Raw genomic sequence first — 22611 nt, forward strand, 5'->3', positions numbered from 1 at the left:
CAGAACCCACTCTTGACCACAAAATTCAGCCTATAAGTTTGCAAAAGAACATCTAAACAAGCCTGGAAAGGAGCAAGCTGAAGGTTTTACCATGGCTATCACAGTGAATTGGGTTAGCGGTTAAGCCAGCCTTTCTAAGGGAGTTCACTACCGCCTGTACTTTAGGTAGGTGACTTTCCCAGTCGGTGCTGTGGATAACGATATTGTCCAGGTATGCCGAAGCGTACCGACGTTGTGGATGGAGTACAATGTCCATTAGCCTTTGAAAAGTGGCGGGAGCGCCATATAGACCAAAGGGAAATACCTTGTACTGATACAGCCCCTTTGGTGTGATGAAAGCCGTTTTTTTCCTTGGCAGCCTCCATCAAGGGTACCTGCCAGTACCCTTTGGTGAGGTCCAACACAGAAAAATACCGAGCTTGGCCTAACTTCTCAATAAGCCCATCCACTCAGGGCATGGGATACGAGTCCAACTTGGAAACCTCATTAAGTTTGCGGAAGTCACTACAGAGTCGTAATGTCCCATCCGGCTTGGGTATTAAGACTATCGGACTGGCCCATTCACTTTTTGACTCCTCGATGACACCTACCTGTAACATCAGCTGCACTTCTTCCGAGATAGCTTGTCGCCGCGACTCAGGAACCCGGTATGGTTTCAACCGGATTCTTGCCTGAGGCTCAGTGACAATGTCATGTTGGAGATAGAAGTGCAATCCAGGGAGGTCCGAAAACACATCCGTGTTTCTGCTGACGAACTCCCTGGCCTCCTGAGTCTGTTTAGAGGAAAGGTTGTCAGCAATCTTTACCGTGGCAACTGCTTCCCTCGTATTAGACCGTGGGACTGGAAACTCTACCCCCAGAAAACCCGGCTGGGGGCTGTTGTCCGTACTGGTCTCCCTATCTTTCCACGGTTTCAACAAGTTTACATGGTACACCTGCTCCCGCTTTCTCTGCCCGGGCTGGAGTACCTTGTAGGTTACCTCTCCAACTTCTTCGAGCACTTCGTTGGGCCCCTGCCACCTAGCCAGGAACTTACTGTCCACCGTCGGCATGAGAACCAAAACCCGATCTCCCGGGTTAAAATTCCAAACCCGAGCCTGGCGATTGTAGGGCTCGCTGGGCTGCCTACATATGTTCCCTAACCAGCGGCAACACTGTCTCCATCCACTCTTGCATTTAAGTGACATACTCAATCACACTTTTATGCGGTGTGGGTTGTTGTTCCCACGCCTCTTTAACTATGTCCAAAAACCCACGCGGATATCGGCCATACAGCAGTTCAAAGGGCGCCTCTCGCACTGCGAACATGAAATAGGGCAGTAGCAGATCCCAATCCCTTCCATCTTTAGACACCACAGCTTTAACATGTTTTTCAAGGTTTGATTAAACCTTTCTACCAGGCTGTCTGTTTGCGGGTGATAGACTGACGTCTGCAACGGTTTGATCTGTAGTAGTTTACGGAGTTCCCGCATGACTTTTGACATAAAAGGGGTCCCCTGGTCGGTCAGAATTTCTTTAGGTAGGCCCACCTGGGAAAACATCTCCACTAACTCTTTGGCTATGAGTTTGGCCGAGGTATATCGCAGCGGCACAGCCTCCGGGTATTACCAGGACTACCAAGATGTGTTGGTGCCCTCTAGCGGACTTCGGTACTGGGCCTATGAGATCCATAGCGAGCCGCTCGAATGGAAGCTCAAAAATTGGGAGAGGGACCAGGGAACTACGGAAATATGGTTGGGGGATGGTTATCTGGCAGGTTGGGCAATACTTGCAATACTATTCCACCTCTCTGAACACACTGGGCCAGTATAACCACTGTAGAATCTGGTCCTATGTTTTCTGCTGACCCAGGTGTCCCCCAAGAACATGTTGGTGGGCAAACTCCAACACGAGCTTGCGATACGAATTGGGCACCAACTGTCCAATATGCTCACCCCATAGTTGATTTACCCGATACAGCATCTCCTGTTGAACCATAAAACAGTGGAACATAGACTCGGCCCCCGTTGTTGCGGCTCACCCTCGACTACTACCACATTTTCCCAGGCTCGAGATAGAGTCGGGTCCTGGTGCTGTGCATGTACCAAAATGATCTTCGGAGACATTGAGGGATCTCCAGCTCCCCGTCCGTCTTAAGCTAAGTCCTACTCCTTCCTTTTTGTTGTGTGTTCTGGCTAGGCCTCAGGAAGATGCTGGTTCCTGCACCTTGCGCTAGGAACCGGTTGTCTTATCTCCAGCTCCCTAGCTGAGGGTTTGCTTCAGTTTCAGCTAGGCTTAGGTTCCATCGCATGAGCACTTCCACCCTAAGGATTTGCTCATGTTGTCAGCAGTCAGGGAAAGGCTCAGGGATTGTCAGGTGGTGACCTTTCCCTAGCTTTGGGGCCTATCCTGGTGTTTTGTTGCTTTTGTTGTATTTGGTTTGCTTCCTTTCCCTCACCTACCGTGACACAGGCTCCCTGAGTCAAGCAGTGCCACCGCCAAAGTATCTCCCACTTGTACCTGGCATAGGTGACTATTGTCTATCGTCTCGGGGGTACCGGTGGCACACAGCCTCCTGGCATACATTGAGGGGCGGTAGCCAAAGTTAGTGTCCATGGGTTCCCCCCGATGAGGACAGTCGGCCCTTATGTGACCACGCTCTTGACACCGCCAACAGACCAGTGGTGCTGGGTTCGTAGGGAGTATATCCCGAGCGGGTTTTGCTGGCACTAGCTGCCTGGTCGAGGGTGGAGATTTCCTGGGGTTTAACTGGCCCCCTCCCAAAAGAACCCCCCTGTAGATTTCTGGTGGCCTCATAGCATTCCACCAGGTCAACCATCTCTAGGGCATTACCAGGAGACACCTGGTGGATCCAGTGCTGGAGAGGGAACGGCAAAGCCTCAGTACGTCAGGCTGCAGCCATTTTTGCAACCAATGTAGCAGATCATAATACTGCGGTCTGGCGGGTTCAGTCAGGTTAAATTCCCACTGATGCACCGGGACCAACACATTCACCCCCAGTCTTGCCAGAATCTCACCTTTTGCGGTCAGGTAGTCAGCCCCTTGCACATCTGGTAAGTCAAAAAAACCTGCTGGGGTCCGGATGCCAGTAACAGAGCGACAATCTCAGCCCATTGGTTTCGGGGTAGCTTCTCCCATATGTCCACCTTTTTGAACACTGCCAGATAGGTCTCGACGTCATCTGCAGGGGTCATCTTGGGGATCGCTGCACGGACAGCTTTCCGGGCATTGTGGACATTCTGAGATGCTCCTGCCGCTTGTAACGCCATCCCATGCTGTAATAGCAGCTAGTTGGTTTCCTGCTGCTGCTTGTCAGCCTCCCGCTGCTGCAAGTTAGCTTCATGAGGGCTTTTACGACGGCCTCCATTTTGTCAGGGGACACGGGTCGTAACCTTGCCGGCTTAATATAGGACATACACCCGTGACCGGAAAAAAACTAAAACTTTTCGGCCTTCAGGCCAGCCTCACTGCGTTTGCCCACATCTGACACCAATTGTGGGGATTCGCTCTGGTAGGCATGTTAGCAGACGCAGTATAGAGGCAACCACAAAGTCTTTAACTTAAACAGTTCAAGACAAAACAGGCAAAACAGGCAAAACAAAATGACAGTTCGCAGTCTTGGTGTTCGTTCCCACCATGGAAAGTCAACAGAACAAAACATTCACCTTGTTAGCAGTTTTTCATCAGTGGTCCCCAGCAGGCTTTAGGGGCCTGTTTTCCAGCATGCAGCTCTCAGCCCTTTAGCACGGCACACATATTCAGATCCCAAAACACAGAGACTCCACAGCTTCCATGTGAGATGGAGGATAATCCACCCCACCTGACAGTGCGGACTGCTTTTTATAAGCCTCCCAAGACCCAGCCTGGAATGTGGGGAGTAGCCACCCACCCAGCACTTTGGCTACTCCTAGTAAGAGCCGTCCCGGATCAGCTTTACAGCCATACTAACCAGCTGAAGTGTCAGACTGCAATTATGACATTTCAGGGGAAAAAACGGCTCTTACCTCACCGAGGCCAGGAACCTCGGTGACACATACTGCCCATCAATGACGACCCCTTGTTCCTTCCTACAACACACACACAAAAATTTTGTAAAAATGTACAAAGGACTCCCTCTAAGGGTACATTCATACAACTGTATGTATTTTGTGGTCCGCAAAACATGAATCCGCAAAATATGGATACTGTCCTTGTGACGTTTGTCAGCTTTGTTGTGTAGACTGGTATAGACTAAGCAGCAGATGAGGGATCTCATGACCGCTTCATTGTACTGCTCAAGGCCTAAATAAAGCAGGAGAGCAAAACAATACAGTATAACCTCAGATATGACTCTTGTCTTGCCATGCCATCATCTCTGGAGGGTCAGGGTTGTACTTCAGCAGTCTATTTGAACATTTATTTCAGCTGCTATAAAGCACACACGAAATTCTGCACTCTATTTAATGAAGCTAACATTAAAGACATGACACATTCCCTTTAAGGAAAACTGTCTTATGATAAGTCCTCTGGAACATCTAAAAGAAACTCTGCTCTCTCTGTACCTCTCAAGCATTTTACTCAATTTTCATATTATGTCGGAGACCAAAAATCATATGGAAATGTGTAACTATGGATGACATTGTTTGTCATTTTTGAGATCTTAATAGAACTGACATTCCTTTACAGGCATAGCACTTTTGTCTATAAAATATAGAATAGTCAATGTAAGGGCCGGTGGAAAGCTGAAGGAGAACTAATGTTATCTGTCATCTTTTTTCCGCCTTTCCGCTGCCTCACTGAATTTACACACAGTTTGGTAAAGTGTACTGTGTATACAGAATATTTTAATGGAATACTAATGGAATAGTATATTCATCATCTTTATGCATAGAAACAACTTTTTCCCCATACCTGAATGACCACTCGCACTACACCAGATGTATATTTCAGAATACAATGCAGCACATCAAGCAGTGAAAGAAGCTGGGCATTGGCAGCTTTCAGCCGGCTTTTGTCATTGTCCAGATATAAAGCTGCTGTTTCCACAATTAAGTTTGAAACATGATGGACCAACCCTGCATTTATAAAACAGAATTGAACATGTTGATCAAAAAGGGAATATGCAAAGTAATGTTATAAAAAAGCAACGTTAATTCAACATTCACATTCTTAAGCACATACGGCTATTCCGGACAAACATTTAAAGGCTATGAACACCTTTGGGGCCACATTTCTTTCTTTCTTATTGCATTTTACTCATTTTGGGCTAAAATAATATTTTCAGGTGTCTTTGTTCTACAGGGTTAAAGGGGTATAGGGGATAACTATCAGATCGGTAGGGTCCTATCTCCGTAACTCCTATAGAAATGAATGGAGCGGTCAATGATATGGTCATTTTAGGGGAGCAGCAAGGGGCCTGCAGGGGGTACGGGCCCCTGTTCTCCTAAAGCTGGGACCCCCACCAATCTGATAGGGAATAACTTGTACCTACCGTAATACCCCTTTCATTTCAGTCTGTATGCAGAGTGTCTTGTATTTAGCTTCACACCTAATCCTCAGGCTGTTGCTCTGACATCTACTTATCTGTGAACTCCTGGTAGCTCATTGTGCAAACTTTTAAAGACAGAATCCGTGCAAACTGTTACGGATAATGGTTGTGGAACCATTATGCTAAACTCCAGTTTGACGTTCAGCTAGTCCTAAAAGTGTTCTCCTGACCATCCCATGCTTTTCACCCTTTAACCCTTACAGGGATCTGGTCTTCACTAAATGGGAGCCATGAGGCCTCTATCTACTGGAATAATCCCAGTGTAGTTGGCAGCTAATCCACGGAGGTCAGAAACACCAGTGCAAAACACCAGAGAAAAAGGCAGTGCACAAAAAAAGAACAATGCAGAGGTCAGACAGGGGGAGTACATGCAATTCCTAAGCTAAGAAAGAATAAAGGCATGAAGGAGAACTAGGAGCACTGGCAGATGAACACACCTCAGGAACCCAGGCATACAGGCTTCAGGAATCCAGGCATATGGACAGAAGCCAGCACAGATAGAAAAACAGAACCCGGACAACAGAACAGAAGCCAGCACACACAGACAGATGAATTAAAGCTCTTTACTGACACTAGCAAGCTAGAGGACACAGCAGGCTCTATGAAGACAGCATTTAGATTATCGACAATGACAAGCATTTGTAATGTATTTTTCTCACAGGGACTCAAAGCACATGGATAGTTGTGTGGTGGCAGTGACTCCCTGGAAAGTCAGTAGCTGCCATATAAGTGCTCATATCCACCACATAATGCACACCAGGATCAATTTAGTAGGAAGCCAATTTGCCTATTCAAAGGAAGAGCAAGATCTCAATTGCACAGGCAAAGAGGTTGGAACAGGAACACAGAATATATAGCAGTCTGATCATTCTACCAGGTGCACACACACAGAGCAGATTCACCCATACTGCAGCTGAGGAGAGATACAAACACAATGGCCCAAATCACACCACTTATTATAGCTAAATCCTCATGCAACTGATAACAATATGGCTTGAAAAAATGTTCATGAGCTGTCTGGAGTTCAGATATAAGGGTTATACATTTGGCCGTCAGAGCAGCAACATGATGGGTTCAATGTGAACTCTGCATACAGCCATGGACTGAACTTTGTAGAACAATAACTGCAGAAAATGTAATAAGACCAAGTGAAAAAAATATTTTATCCCAAAAACTAAAATAAAAAAATGCTGCACCCAAAGGTGATTATAGCCTTTAAAGTGGAATACCAAGTGAGGTTTACAAAAAGTATTTGAAGTCAAATTTTTTTTTTTATCAGACACCAAAAACTGCCTCAAAGTGGATGGAGTACTGGCAATATTATTTATTAAATTTTTTTATATTATAAACAGCGATCTCATATATCTAATAAAAATACATAAACAATACATGAAACAAATAATTGGAAATATATGTATGCAGTCCTGGTCCCTAGAGATAACTGTATATGGATTCTCACTGTTATGGTTTCTGTAATATTATAAAAATTATAAACATTTTTAAAAATATAATGTCCATCCTCCAACTGTGCATCATTTTGTAGATAAATGCAGTATTATGTCCTTAGTCACAGTAAAATGAATGACAAGTTAATCAGTGTACTGTATGTGATGATTTGTATCCAATTGATTAAGGTCATTTTTTAAATTTTTCAAATGATGAAACAATGTCACTACTCCTTGCTAGTCTTCAGGTGCTGCATCCCGCTGCATATCAGAGTGGTTGCTCTTAGAGCTGCAGGGCGGTGCTGGCCTTTCAGGCACAGTGTGCTTGTGGCTGTACCCGTCTTCCTATGGTGGAGCGCTGTTTCTAAAGCAGACTACTTCTAGTGCATGCGCTGTATAATCTTGGGAATGCCGCACTCAGGCTGCCACAAAGTCATTAATTGTGCAAAACCACTCCATAAAATCAGAGATTCTTTTAAGGCATTATTTTATGGATGATTCTCGCCTGCTTTTTTTTTTTTTTTTTTTACGGTAGTGACTTCAGCTTAGAAGCATCTTCCATTGGAGCCTGAGGTGGTCTGAAACACACCTCTTGTCTCATCAGTCCTCATTAGGTTCTGTTCACATATGCATTCGAGTTGGCCAATTTAATTATAGTAATGGGCCTCCTCCCTTCTACACACACACCATTGCAAAGTGTTAAATCGGAATCATTTCCCATAAGTAAGTGGCATCACAAGGAAAATATACTCGTCTACGTCAAGGAATGAAGAGGTATTTTTTTTTATTTGTTACAATGAGATCCCTAGTACCTTCTGAAACATCAACAGATAAACTGTGTTGCACATAATGAGGCACTCACATGCCATATAAAATAAATTACTTAATGCACAGAAAAGAAGTAACATTGTTTTTAGGAAAGTCAAAATTGTCATTTGTTTAAAATACATTTTATACTAGTTCCCTGATGATCATCAAATTGCTTTTATCTTCTTTAGTAAGTAAAAAGAAATGCTAAATAGCCAAAAGCCGCTTTTATAGCATACATAAGATAATCTATTGTTTATTAATTTGGATCTTCCTGGCAAATCATACTTAACTCACCGGGGGCCTGTAAATCCAATTTACATGTGTTATTTTCCATGTTTTCTTCATATTATTTTCCATTATGTCTTCTCTTGTAGAATACAATTACTATATGTAGTATTAGACTCAGGAGCACCAATGACCTCAGCACTACAGTACACCGGGGAAGAGGTCAACAGGACAGTGGACAGCAGGGACTGGGCCAACAAAGCATGGAATACCAGGAACTGGAAGGAACCAAACCACTGGATTCCAGGTACTATGGGGGATTCGGAATCACTAGACATCACAAAGGTCTTCATTTATCACACATAATGTATCAGGAACTAGAAGGAACCAAACCACTGGACTCCAGGTACTATGGAGAATTCAGAATCACTAGACATCACAAATGTCTTCATTTATCACATATAATGTAAAAATGAATTCACAAGGCAAACAAGGGCAGCAAAAATGCCATGCATCTGCAATTGAACAGTAACTGCATGCTCAGTACTTCTAGAGGGGAAATTCCTAACATGATAAAATCTTGTCTATACATTGAGTGCAACCATGATCAAAACCTGACGGGAGGACACGGTGCACAATAGTGATAGGGAAGGATGACAAATCGTAAGCTGCTAAAATCTACTTAGCTCATGCTCTGCATAATAAGTGGCAGATTGTTAATAATTAATGGCAGCATATATTAACTATAATTCACAGACATTCACATAAAACCTGGCTTGGTTGCAGTAGATGTTTTAGAGGTGAACATAGAATAGAATGATTATGGGTATCTCATATAATGCTCTCAAGCAAAAATTACATTTTACTTTGCAGAATGAAATATTTATATAGCAAGAACAGATTTATATATGTTCTTTTATGTGCCGGGACAAACAAGGGTTACCTTCCCCATAAACACTTTTCCAAAACAAGCATCACTTTGGACAACAATTCATGTCTTCTATCACAGCTATATACAGGAGAGGTGTAGGCGCATGCACATTGTTCTCTTCTCAGAAGTCTATGGGAGTTATGATGGTAACCAAGCCAGTGCCCTATTACATTGCCCAATGTTCGGGTATTGCGAGTATCAATGGATGATAACACATCCACTGGTACTTCTTTGCATTGGCCTGATTACACAATCCAATGTAAACTAAATTTGGGTAAACTACAGGTGGCGTAAGATCCACTGTTGATCCCCCCTTGCAGGCTGGCACTAATTTGCACAGTTTTTATACTCAAGTTTTGAACAAAATGCATGGTAACCTTACTATTGGAGAATTGCGTGCCTTAACTTGGCTTAGTTCCCAAAAGGACATTGTTGTTAAGCCAGCTGACAAGAGGGATAACATGGTTCTGATGACCAGGGAATATTATGAGAGCGTGGCTTATAGATAATTGTTAGACAGCTCTACTGTCACGGATGTACCGAGACATACGGACATTCCAGCGACAGGTGGCAGGAGATCTGTGAGACTGGCAACACATGGTATGATCTGACATGTTTTCCTTTTGGATAAAATGACGTCTGTGTTGTTTCTGGTGCTTGCCACACCATCTTTCCCCAGGTGTGGCTATTGTGGTCATTTTACCTTCGCTATTTATTGTTGTTTCTCCCACTATGCTATGCGGTTTATATCTTCTGTTGGACTTGTGGTTAGCTTGTGTTTGGTTCCCGGCTGAGTTCCTGGTGCTACCTAAGCTTCATTGAAGATAAGTGTTTCCTTTCCCTTTTGTATTTTGTTTATATATATGTGTATGTTGCCTTCCCCTGTTGTTTGTCATTAGGCCTGAGGGAGACTCCTGTTTGTCTTTCCCTTTGGAGGAACAGGTAGACTCTGCCCTAAAATTAGTTCCAGGGTCCTATAGGGTGAGATAGGATTCTAGGTATCCGGTGTATGAACTTGCCTAACTTTGGGGCCTGTCCATACTAGTAGTCTGTCAGGACTGGATTTAGGATTTTCTTTAGGAGGTGTACATTTTCCTTCCCTAGTTTCCAGGCCATATTCCGGTATCCTCTTTTCTCTCCTATGCTCGGTGGGGTATTTTCCTCCCACACACGAGCGTGACATCTACTTACTCTTCACTTATCCATGACCCTACTTTTAAATACCAATCACAGTTGCAGACTCTGTTGCAGGTTCACGTGGAGAAGGGGACCCTTTCTAGGAGAATGGCTGAGAATCTCATCTACGTACACCTAGTTGGTATTTTAATTGAAGGTCCATGGAACGCCCTCTGGGGCATCTAATTGTGGCAGGTATTGGCTATCTTACGGAGCCCCTGTCCAAGTATGTGGACTTTATTTTACACCCGGTTCTGAAAAATATACCTTCATACTTGAAGGACACTAATGAATTTTCAAAGCAACTTGATGGGCTTGAGTGACATGAAGACTATAAACTAGCCACAATAGATGTAGAAAGTCTTTATACTCAAATCCCACAAGAACTGGGGGTACAATCTATTTGCAGGATATTGGACTCTACAGAGAAGAGTGGGAAGTTTATAGATTCCATTAGGGTGGCACTGTCTTTTATATTGACCAATAATTAATTTATCTTTGACAACAAGTTGTATCATCAAAAGGTGGGCACGGCGATGGGTACACCCGTCACATGTACTTTTACATTTTTCCATTATTTTGGAAGGATACAGAAAACCCACTGCCACTAATGCTTTGTCACATTTTGATAGTTTCCACTTATATAGCGTAAAAAATTGCCTACGGCCAATTTATTTACTTAAAAAAGAATCAACAGCAATGAGGAGAATTTTAAAAAGCAGGATAAAGTACTGAATCGCCCATCACAGGTATGATGGGGCACATTCCTCCATACCCAGAGGAATGATACATTAAAAGATCCCTCAGAGAAGAGAGCAATGTTCTCCTTCAAACATAGTCCAATGGTATCAGTGATACGTTCAGCCACATAAAAACTGGCACCTTTTAGAAGGATATGAGGTGTTGTGAAACCTAGTCAAAAAACAACCTATCATTTTATTTAGATAAAGTAAAGCCATTCAGGATATATTGATCAGAAGTAGATACACTAGACCACACATTACCTGGCTAGATAGGATGGTCCCCAAAGGCAACTTCAAATGTGCACATTGTTCATACTGTCACCTCAATTGTGGTTTAAGATACATAAACATGTGCTATGGGATCGCCAGTCTCACCTATTGTAGCGAACCTGTATATGGAGGAAGTAGAAAGGAAAGCCCTGACCACTATCAAGGGAATTAAACCGAGTCATTGGTTCAGATATGTGGATGACACTTGGGTTAAAATTCATAAACAAGAGTTACAGGCTTTCACCGACCACATCAACTCAGTGGATCATATCATCAATTTCACGCGGGAAAATATGCAGAACAACAAACTGGCGTTTCTGGACTGTCTTATAACAGTGGAAGAGGGAAGGAAGCTAGGAATAGAGGTCTATCGAAAACCAACACACACAGACCAGTACCTGCTATTTGATTCCCACCATCCTCTAGACCACAAACTGGGAGTCATCCAGACTCTACACCACCGGGCAGAGAAAATCCCCCCAGCACAGAGGCCAAGGCGAAGGAATTCAAACACCTCAGAGGAGCACTTAAAACTTGTGGGTATCCAGATTGGGTCTTTGTCAAAACAGAAGGAAGGAGAAGAAAGAGCACCAAAAGACTACCAGTGAGGGCGAGAAGCATGACAGACGCAAGAATATGGTTATCCCATATGTAGCTGGGGTGTCTGAGAAACTCAAAAGGATTTTTAATAAACATCACATCCCTGTCTGCTTTAAACCCAGCAACACACTGAGGCAACAACTGGTTCACCCAAAAGACCCAACGCCTAAACACAAGATAGACAACATTGTGTACGCAGTCCAGTGCAATGAGGAATGATTAGAACTGTATATCGGCGAAACAAAACAACAACTACATCAGCGTATGGCTCAGCATAGAAGAGCCAAAACATCTGGTCAAGATTCAGCCATGTACTTACATCTAAAAGAAACAGGTCACACCTTTGAAGACAGTCAAGTACGTCTTTTGGATAAGGAGGCCGATTGGTACAAACGAGGTGTGAAGGAGGCCATCTACGTAAAAATGGAGAAGCCAAGCTTGAATAGAGGCGGGGGGGGGGGGGGGGGGGGGGTTAGACATCTATTGTCTGCCACATACAATGCTGTCTTGACACCTTTTTCTGGGAGGTCATTATCACCTACTGACTCCAATTAGGATAATCGAATCAACACCTTTGACCCCATGCTGGGTATAATGACCTCTGACCCCATGCGGAGTATAATTACCAGATGTTGATTCAGTTACATATTTATTCCCAGAGAATTCTTGTACAGTCACTCAGAATTGAGAAAGCTCGTTGGAAGAACGAGTGAAACGTTTTCAAGAAATCTACAGTAAGTCCAGTTGCCTTGACTTATTCTTTACAGATATAAACATAGGAGGTATTGACTGGGTAGTTAATGACTTTATAAACTCCAGGACAAAGTATTTGGTGTATGCTTTAATCTGTCATTGTAATTCCTTCTATATTGGCAAGACAATCCGTAGATTAAATGAACGATTCAGGTTGCATCTTAGAGCCATCTCTACAGGACAAGGAGCATGTTTAAAAAAATGTACAGTGGGGTTTTACATATATTGTGGTTTGCAGGCTTGCAGATTGTACAACCTCTGGGTGCAGGGGGTGACCGGCATAAAGAATTACTTAGAAGAGAAGCCATTTTGACTATGAAAATTGGCCCTTTGGGTCTTTATGAGTAGAGTGACATGTCTGTATTTTGGTGAATGTATTGTCTTGGATATGGATTGCATTGTCATTTTAGTGTGATGGTAATGAAATGGTTACTAGGATGACGTAGGCTCACTGAAGTATAATTCACTGGCGGTAGCCTTCCTCATCATGCAAGGCCAAGAGGAAGTGCAAGAGCCAAAAATAGCTGTCACATCTCATATACCCTGCGTCCTGTACCACTATGGTGCATTTATTGTAGTTTTGGAATAAAAAAGATACATTTTAAGTGGTGAGTGTCACAATCTTTATTTCTCTTTTTCTTTTGGCAAATCTGGAATGTTTGCTACCACAGTCATTCCTCTCTCATTCTGTTCTATTCATTATTCGCAGCACATCCCAGATCCTGATGAAAGATGCTCACCAGCCGACAAACAAGCGTTTGCTCATTCATCGGCTAATCGGCTGCTCTATGACACAAGCCAATCATTAGGAATGAGCGGTCCAGTAAACGCTTGTTTGAGATAACTAGCCCATAAACCATGCAGTCTAGTAGGGTCCTTAAACTTCAAAATAGAGAGCCACATGCATATGTTCCCAATCTCCACCACTTTTACTATACAGAATCACAGATAGGCCATCAGGGAGGGTGGATGGTGGAAGCATCATATATTATGGCCCTGCCTACATTCAGAGAGTTGGTAATCATCCAAACTAAAAATGAATACTAATGTGGCAGATAAATAACAAATGTGCCCAGAATAGGGAAAATAAGGTAATCTTTACCTGAAGCTACCACGATTAAAGGGGTTGTCCCATAAAACATATTCTACAGTTTTTAAACCAGCACCTGGATCTGAATACTTTTGAAATTGCATGTAACTAAAAATCTAGCATGGCCACTGAGTTATTCAATAAAATGTATCTGTATAGCGCCACCTGCTGTTTTTTTCTTATTTCTTTGACCTGATCACTGAGAAGGCCACACATGCTCAGTTTCAACCTTCAACTGCCTCCTTAGCTGTGATAGGGAGAGCTGAGACACGCCTCCTGAGCTGCAGCAGAAAAGACACTGCCCTTGAGCTGTCAGATTGATATAAATCTAGCAGAGCAATGAATATGGAGATCTCTGAATCAATGTGAAGTACAGGGCTGGTTCTAGCTTTGCTAGAAAGAGATTGTCATGTACTAGATTATGTCTGATTTTCATTTTTTACATTAGTCATGGGATAACCCCTTTAATTCAACCAAGTATATCTAGGGGTAGTAGCAAATATATTACATAACTTTTAATCCAATATAAGAAAAAAATCTGTCATAGTTAAACAAAAATAGGTGATGTACACACCCAAAAAAATCATACCTCGTACAAGGCAAACAATAACCAAATAAATCTACATATGCCAAATAGCCCCAGAGTATCGTAGTATCAGCCACTGGTAAAACAGGTTAGTTCTTACTGGAAAGTATAAGTTGCTTGAAGTCCAACTGTATGGAGAAAAAACAAATAAACTTCTACTGGAAGGGGTGGTAAAAGGCCATAATGGTAAATGCTAACCCTAGTATGCCTGTCAGTACTGCTATGCCCTAATGACCTCCTAATACGGAGTCATCGCCCTGACAATGGTGGCCCTGCCCGGAACCTTTTCCTTTTACAAGACCCTAGACGTCCCTACCTAGGGAAGATACTATAAAACCCCAAGGGAGGGAAAATAAATTGTCCCAACGCATTTCATCCAATGTTTTATGCCCAAGATTCATCAGGGGACAAGTGGCAATAATGCGTCTGGCTCTTAAATGGTTAGGTTGTACCAGACTTGTAAATGAGAGCATAGGTTTGTTTGTTAATGCTCCTACAGGTCCATCAATAGATTATGTGGGAGAATAGGGGGACCTGTACAAATAGCTCTCCCAGATTGGGAGTGGAGGCATATGGCAATGTCCGCTACCATACAGTTTGCTGGGGTGCTGCGATGTCCATGCGGCAGATACATTATGTAGGTCTTTATAACTGGTTTTGAAGGGGTTTCCAGGATTAAGAGAAAATGGGTCAAAAATGGGTTTCAGCACAGTAAATAAAGACTGAGGGGGACACAGTAGCAGTGGTGCTGGAGCGGCAGGGGATTTAACAATTAATCATTCTTTTATTGTTCTGTGCAATTTCCTCCACTTGGCCCACTTTTTTTCTTGATCCAAGACACTGAAGAATTTGTTTTTCTTTGTTCTTGGACCCCGTGGTTTGTGTTCCAGGACACCCCAGAATATCGGGACTTACTGGCCTAATGGAGCCAAGACTTTGAATTTTTTTCCCTTTCTTCGACCAATTAAATATATATATTTTTTTACATCTGTCTCCCCCACCTTCCCTACTGTTCCAGTCTGCCCCCCCCCCACAGTGTCCAGTTTGTGTCCACGTATGTGGTTATGTGAAGATCTCTCATTCTCTGTTAGATAGGCAAATGAAAACAAGATGGTATTTCTTATCTGATACAGTCAAAAGTTCAATTTAATGAAAACAACGAATATACTGAAACAAGCTGTTTTTCAGCCGATCAAAAGTTTAGGACCACACCTCCAAAAAAAAAATAACCCCCCCCAAAACAGAAATCGAAATTTCGAACATGAACTCAGTAATGAGTAGCTCCGCCTTTATTGTTTATCACTTCCAAAATTTGTTTTCGGCATGCTTGATGCAAGCGTTTCCATGAGGTGAGTGGGAACATTTCTCCAAGTGGTGAAGACGGCCGCACGAAGGCCATCTACTGTCTGGAACTGTTGTCCATTTTTGTAAACTTTCCTTGCCATCCACCCCCAAAGGTTCTCAATTGGATTTAGATCAGGGGAACACGCAGGGTGGGCCAAAAGAGTGATGTTATTCTCCTGGAAGAAGTCCCTTGTCCTGCGGGCATTGTGTACTGTAGCGTTGTCCTGTTGAAAAACCCAGTCGTTACCACACAGACGAGGGCCCTCAGTCATGAGGAATGCTCTCTGCAACATCTGGACATAGCCAGCGGCCGTTTGACGCCCCTGCACTTCCTGAAGCTCCATTGTTCCACTGAAGGAAAAAGCACCCCAGACCATTATGGCGCCCCCTCCACTGTGGCACGTAGAAAAAATCTCAGGTGGGATTTGCTCGTCATGCCAGTAATGTTGGAAACCATCAGGACCATCAAGGTAAAATTTTTCTCATCAGAGAATAAAACTTTCTTCCACCTGTGAATGTCCCATGTTTGGTGCTCTCTTGCAAAGTCCAAACGAGCAGTTCTGTGGGGTTCAAGAAGACGAGGTCTTTGAAGACGTTTTTTTGATTTTGAAGCCCTTCAGTCTCAGATGCCGTCTGATGGTTATGGGGCTGCAGTCAGCACCAGTAAGGGCTTTAATTTGGGTCGAGGATTGTCCAGTGTCTTGACGGACAGCCAATTGGATCCTCCGGCTCAGTGCTGATGAAATTTTTTTGGGTCTTCCACTTGACTTTTTTGTTCCATAACCCTCAGGATCATTTAAGAAATTCCAAATGAATGTCTTACTGCGTCCCACCTCAGCAGCGATTTCGCGCTGTGAGAGACCCTGCTTATGCAGTTCAACAACCCGACCACGTTCAAAAAGGGAGAGCTTTTTTTGCCTATGCCATCCGAACGTGTGACTACCTGACAGAAAATGACAATGAATCCACATCTTTGCACAGATTTGGCCTTTTAAAGGCATGTGGTCCTAAAATTTGGATCAGCTGAAAAACAGCCTGTTTCAGTTTAATCGTTATTTTCAATTAATTGAATGCTCCAAAAATGTTTTGTCTCGCTCTCATTTCTTGTTGCATGTTGAAGCTCTACTTGGAACCTTGTTAAGATCCAACAATGTAAAATATGATTTTTTGCCATTTTTCAAGTGGTCTTAAACTTTTGATCAGGACTGTACTTATACTGATATATGTAGACTGGTCATGCCTGGTTGAACAAAATATAACTTACTGTATATGTTATTTAAGTGGTCTCTCAACATTAATATTTGTCACCCACTAGTGATGAGCGGCAGGGGCAATATTCGAATTTGCGATATTTCACGAATATTTTGTAGAATATTCGTCATATATTCGCAAATTCGAGATTATATTCTTATTTTTTTTGAAACATGAGTTTTTTATTGATTTTGAGATTATATTCTTGATTGCGAAAATTGGTATGTATTATGTATTATTCGCGTAATGCGCGCAAAATAGCGGCGTGGGTCACTTATGCTACATTTTTCAAGCTGGTATAAGTTACCTGAGACTGGAGAAAATGGTTGACATGGCAGACATTAGAATAGCTTCATATGCAGATAGAGTGCTCCAATATATTTGCTCATGTGAATTTTTGGCAATTAATGATGCGCATATTTTTTCGGAATACGTGCAACTTGTATAGTAAGGGGCAGGCAACTTTTCTATTGGTTGCTAGGGATGCTGCTAAGCTGTGACAAAGCCTTCTCATTGGCAAACAAGCTAGAAAAAGGGAGGGATGATCACCTGATGTGTACTGTGTTAAAAAAATAATACTAATATTCGCCAATACGAATATATAGCACTATATTCGAAATATTTGCAAATTCTCGAAGTGCCGATATTGGCGATAACAAATCGCTTTTCGAATATTCGTGCTCAACACTATCACCCACTATCTTTATTGAGAGGTCAGTCTATTGTATTTGCTTTTTCTAATTTTCTTAAATAAAGAATAAAAAAAAAATATATAATTTGTTTTGTTTGGACAATGATTTGCATAACTAATAGGGTAGAATATTTTACCTTAGCCATCTTGAAGCAGCAGTAAAACTATACCACAGTGGATATTAGTAACCCATGATACAGCGCTGGATGTTCACAATAATATATTATACCATAAAATCATAAAGATCCACAAAGATTTTTACCTTCATCTGTATACTATTCACCTAATAACCACTGAACAGCCTAGCAGCAAAGCAAACCAGTAAGACAGTGTGGTGTGTTCAATATCTACTTAAAGGGAATCTGTCACCTATTTTGACCATATAAAACCATTAACATTGCAATGTGCAATATAGTACCTTCATTCCAGCATGTGTCCTCTTTCTTTTATTCAACTTTTCATTCAGATGAAAAAGCGATTTTTCTGATATGCAAATGAAGTCTCAAGGTGCCCAGAGGGGCGTTATTACTCTTCTCTAGTGCCCAGTAACGCCCCCCTGCAGTGCCCAGCCCGGCTTTCTTCCAAGCTCAGCACGCCTCCTAAGAAATAAATGTACTCCCACATACTTGCCGAACGGCGCTGCCCCCTCCACTACGTCTTTTAATTTATTCACTGCACCGTCCTTGCTTCCTCCTCTCTTGCGTGCGCCTGTACGATACTCCTGCTCCTGAGGGAAACAGCGCTCTGATTACGTCACTGGGCTCGGCGCATGCCCAGTGACACTATTGAGGCTGTTGCCCTCTGGAGCAGGAGTATCGTACAGGCGCAGGCACTCAACGATACTGCGCCTGCGCAGGATTTCGGAGGCCAAGAGAGGAGGAAGCAAGGACGGTGCAGTGAATAAATTAAATGACGTAGTGGAGGGGGCGGCGCCGTAGGTAAAGAGAGGAGGAAGCCCATTGCTATGTTAACGGTTTTATATGGTCAAAATAGGTGACAGATTCCCTTTAAAGGGCATTTCTAGGAGTACACAATGTTGTCTTCTCTTATGTGTAGTATATAGTATACTATATATAGTATAGTATACTATACACCATCAATGTCTGATTGGTGGGTGTTAGAGGTGAGTAAAGCGATTCTATCCATTTGAAATTCATCCCAAATGTTTTCAACAAATTCGGAATCTAACTAACCCAAATTTCTAGACATTTGTTTCAGACAATTCGAAAGAGAGAGAAAAGAACCATGCAAATCAGTTCTTTTCCAAAAGGAAGCGGAACTAAATGTAAGGCTCTGGAAAAGAGAAGTGAAAACCAGCCTTTCTTCCAACACGAAAAGAAAACTGAGTGTCTCATACCAGCAAACGGCTCTTTCTAGTTGACTGTGTAGTGCCCTGGAGCAGAGGTACTTTGACGTTTGGACATTTGCCTATTTCCCCTATGCAAAGTTAAAACATATTACTTTATTTCTCTTGAAAGGGTTAACTTATACTGTTTATTACTGTGTTACTGCATTTTATATGTATGCTGTGATATGTACCCTGTTCATTATCACTGTATTTGCAAGGCTCTGTGCAAAGGGTTAATGAATACTGAGAGACTGTTAGGACTTTGAATGAGAAGCTGGTAATTTTCCACAGCTGCTATAGAGTTTAAACAAGATCATGTTTTAGAGGGAAAAAGCCAGACGTTGTTTACCACCAATAGTAGAGAGTCTGACCTTTTGAATGCCTGTTTTAGCTATGTTGTTATGTCTGTAAACTTGTTTTTGTCTGGAAAAACTGCTGTGTCATTGCCATTGAGTATCAGTGAAGCTGTAATGTAAGTCTATGAGAGACGGAAAGTGTCACAATGTATCTGTTTGTGCTAAGCTTCTCCACTCCACCCCTCCCACTAGAAGATTCTAGTCTAACTAAAAATGTATATAAGGAGAGCAGTCAGAGCCACTAGTGTGCTGAAGTTAGGGAACAGTGCTTGGAAGAGCAGACTCTGCCAGACTACTGAGTGACAAGAAGAAGATGATGAGACGGGGATAAGCTGCCACAGACCCTGAATCACCAGCCTTCACCCAGGGTACCAGCCTTCTGAAGAGAGAGAGGGATCTCTAGCTCAGGCCTTTCCTCAGCATCAAACCCGTCTTCTGCCAGGGAGGAGACTGGAAAAGCCAGCCCTATGCCTTGCCTGTATTGTTTTGTACCTAAATCCATCCAGTAAAGATGCACCCTGTTTACTGCAGACCCTGACTCTCTGGACTTATTTCGCATTGGGGTGCACCAAGTCTTACCATCCCTTCCGGAGAGCAGCAACACGTGGTGACACCTCGACGGTGTTCGGGGGATCCCGTGCAGCGTTGGGAGCACCCCAAACCCGGCCACTGCAACTGTCCTTTATCAGAGCAGAACAGAGTGAATTAGCCTGGCTAATTTGCATATCTTTGGGTTTCTGAGAAAGATATTCAAATAAGCTTTCCTTCCAAAAGGAAAGGAAAGCTAAGCCAATATTAAAGATATCGGGAATCAGACCCAAAATGAATTTCAAGAATTTCGCTGGATGTCTGTTCACCCCAACAATCAATCCCTCAATGATGGTTGATGGCAATGCCTAAGGTGCAGTACTAGAAATACATGGTACTGCACCTTTCTTTAAAAAACCAGAGCCTTAAAATAGTATATTTAAATGGTTAGTGACGTATGGATAATCTTGTCTGATCTTGCGGATCCATCTTTTATGGATCCACAGCAAATCCACTTCACATATATCAGCAGCAAATCCACTCATGTGAACAGGAGGAGTTGAAAATAATGTGAACTGTATACTCGCAATTACTGCTACATTTAAATGGAAGAAAACAAGATTACCTGCCCGTGTAAACGGGCCCTTGCGTCGACCTCTCCTGGAGTTTAGCATCAATAAACTTCTTTCTCTGCGGTGCTCAGTACTCACCAATTACATGCAAATCAGTTCTGTTATGTTAAGAAAATATCAATGTGCATATGCATTAAAAAATTTCTAATTGAATCTTTTTCACGATAATATGTAATTAGAATTGCATTTTGTGCACAGAAATGTAACTGTCATTAGGTGTTGCTTAATTTGTTTTATACAATACAATAAGTGTTTTTTACCAGATGTATTATTTTGGCTTTTACTAAGCTTCAACTTTACTCATGCTGATTATAATTGACCGAAACAAAGGGTACTTTGTATAAACTGGTTTATCCCAGTGTTTTCATACAAGACGACTTATGTCAAACAGAAATTATGTATCAAGAGCTAGGAATGCCTAAAACTGTAATTATCAAACAGCACATTTTAGGGCAAAGCATTTATTACTTAGTTTCTCACTAAATATACCCTGGTGCTACTATTGGCGATTGTAATAATTTTTTTTTTTTTTTTAGAGTTACAGAAAAGAATGTAGACCCAGAGGGATATGCCTGCCAAGTCCTCAAAAGCAACACAGTAATTCTTAGTGTGCATGGAGACTGTATAGGGGTACATGTAGTCCCTGTGGCTCCGTACTACACTGTTTGGTGCCTCCATATGGCGCTCATTAAGACATCTGATGGCAGATTTTTTGCTCTGTCAGACTCATGCAAGAGACAAACTCATACACAGACATATGCAGGTACAGCAGGACTCCACAGACTTATTTTACTTTGTCTCTGTATGACTTGAAAGGTTATACGGAGCTGTAAAATTCTCTAGTATATGATCACTAATGGCATAAAAAGCCAGGATACAGTATAATATGTTAGTATAATATTAAAAAGATTGTATTGCAGTGTGGAGCGAGAGTTGTAGTTTAAAGTTGAATAAACATTCACAAATGAGGCTGACCAAGATGCATAGCAAAAAAAAAAAAAGGGGGTTTCATGCTTGGCCACTAGATGGCACTGTATAATATTTGTGTGTTTGTGGATACTAAAGATTTCAAAGTTCAGTCTGTTTTCTACTGCTATTGCATTGAAACGAATGGCCTTCAGGGTGATTCTCCTTATTTATGAAGCCCTGCACCATTCTGGGAGTGTGGCTTCCAAGTTGTACGCTGTGCAAATTATGTACCAAGATAAATATACTACTTCTTTGTACAAAAAAAAGACAGTGACCTATGACAGGAAAGAACGGTCATCGCTTAGGAGCTCTGCCATAAAACACAAGTTACTGCATTAAAATGACATACTGGTACAAATTCATTCCATGGTGCACCAGTGTTAGTAAATAGGGCTTATATGCTAACTGCAAAAGCATGGTGGATCTCATGAACAGCAAAAAACTGGATTTGCTTATGTCTAGCCATCCAATATTTTCTCCCAATCAGGGAAACTGATGTCAGAACTGATTCCATGGTTCTCCATGGTATTGTTTCAGGCATGCCAGTTATCTCAGAAACAGACGTAGGATCCAGCGAATAAAAAAAGAATAATATTTATTCTTTGTTATTATTTCATTGTTTATTCTTTGCTCTCATTTCATGTTACTTGATCTATGATTGAGACCTGTACAGGTCGAAACGCGTCAGCTCTTATGTACAGGAGAGATCTTTATACATGCTTTTAATGGAAGAAATAAATAATTTTCAGATTTTATTCGCTGGATCCTACATGTTTCTGGAATTACTGCAGGGTGTGAATACCACCCAGATCCCAGCTGATTTGGTCAATTGACCTCTCCAACTGAGAGCTGGACAGTGTTGCTTTCTCTTAAGATTTCAGTTATCTCCTTGCACCGGACAGAAAACTGCAGCACGCAGCATTTATCTGTCTGGCTATCTCTGGCTACGAAAACCGGACAGGAGCGCAAAATACGCAAAAACGTTATGTCCAGCTCAAGCATAAAGCAAGTGACTGGACACAACTGAAGTATGTGATCCCAACCTATGAAAGTAGGTAAGAAATTGATCATCTATGATGTGTTTGGGAGAACATAAAAAGTTCCACATCAGACATGGACATATATTGACGTCATTCTATCTATTAGCAACACTCCCCTACTCCTGCACGTCTTTGCTGCGAGCGCGCTTAACACAATGAAAAAATGTAAAGCATAATGGGAGACAGGCTCTAATTGAATCAAGTGAATGAAAATCGAATATTAATTCTGTACCAGGCCTGTGTGTCTGCTCTTGTAATATGTTAGCACCACGCTCCTTTCATTGCTCTATGACAGG

The 22611-nt window shown here is 42.3% G+C and overlaps 1 protein-coding gene across 4 annotated transcripts in view; it reads right to left on the reverse strand.

Annotated features, from left to right (window-relative positions):
* The window catches only part of ULK4 (unc-51 like kinase 4), an 837710-nt gene that overhangs the window by 284275 nt on the left and 530824 nt on the right, over positions 1 to 22611 (reverse strand). For all 4 annotated transcript variants that reach the window (XM_040432903.1, XM_040432904.1, XM_040432901.1 and 1 more), the window contains exon 33: positions 4891 to 5054. In XM_040432903.1, the coding sequence (XP_040288837.1) occupies positions 4891 to 5054 (164 nt within the window). The remainder of the gene's footprint in view (positions 1 to 4890; positions 5055 to 22611) is intronic.

The sequence above is a fragment of the Bufo bufo genome, chromosome 5 (genome assembly GCF_905171765.1).
Source record: "Bufo bufo chromosome 5, aBufBuf1.1, whole genome shotgun sequence".
In the NCBI taxonomy this organism is placed as follows: Eukaryota; Metazoa; Chordata; class Amphibia; order Anura; family Bufonidae; genus Bufo; species Bufo bufo.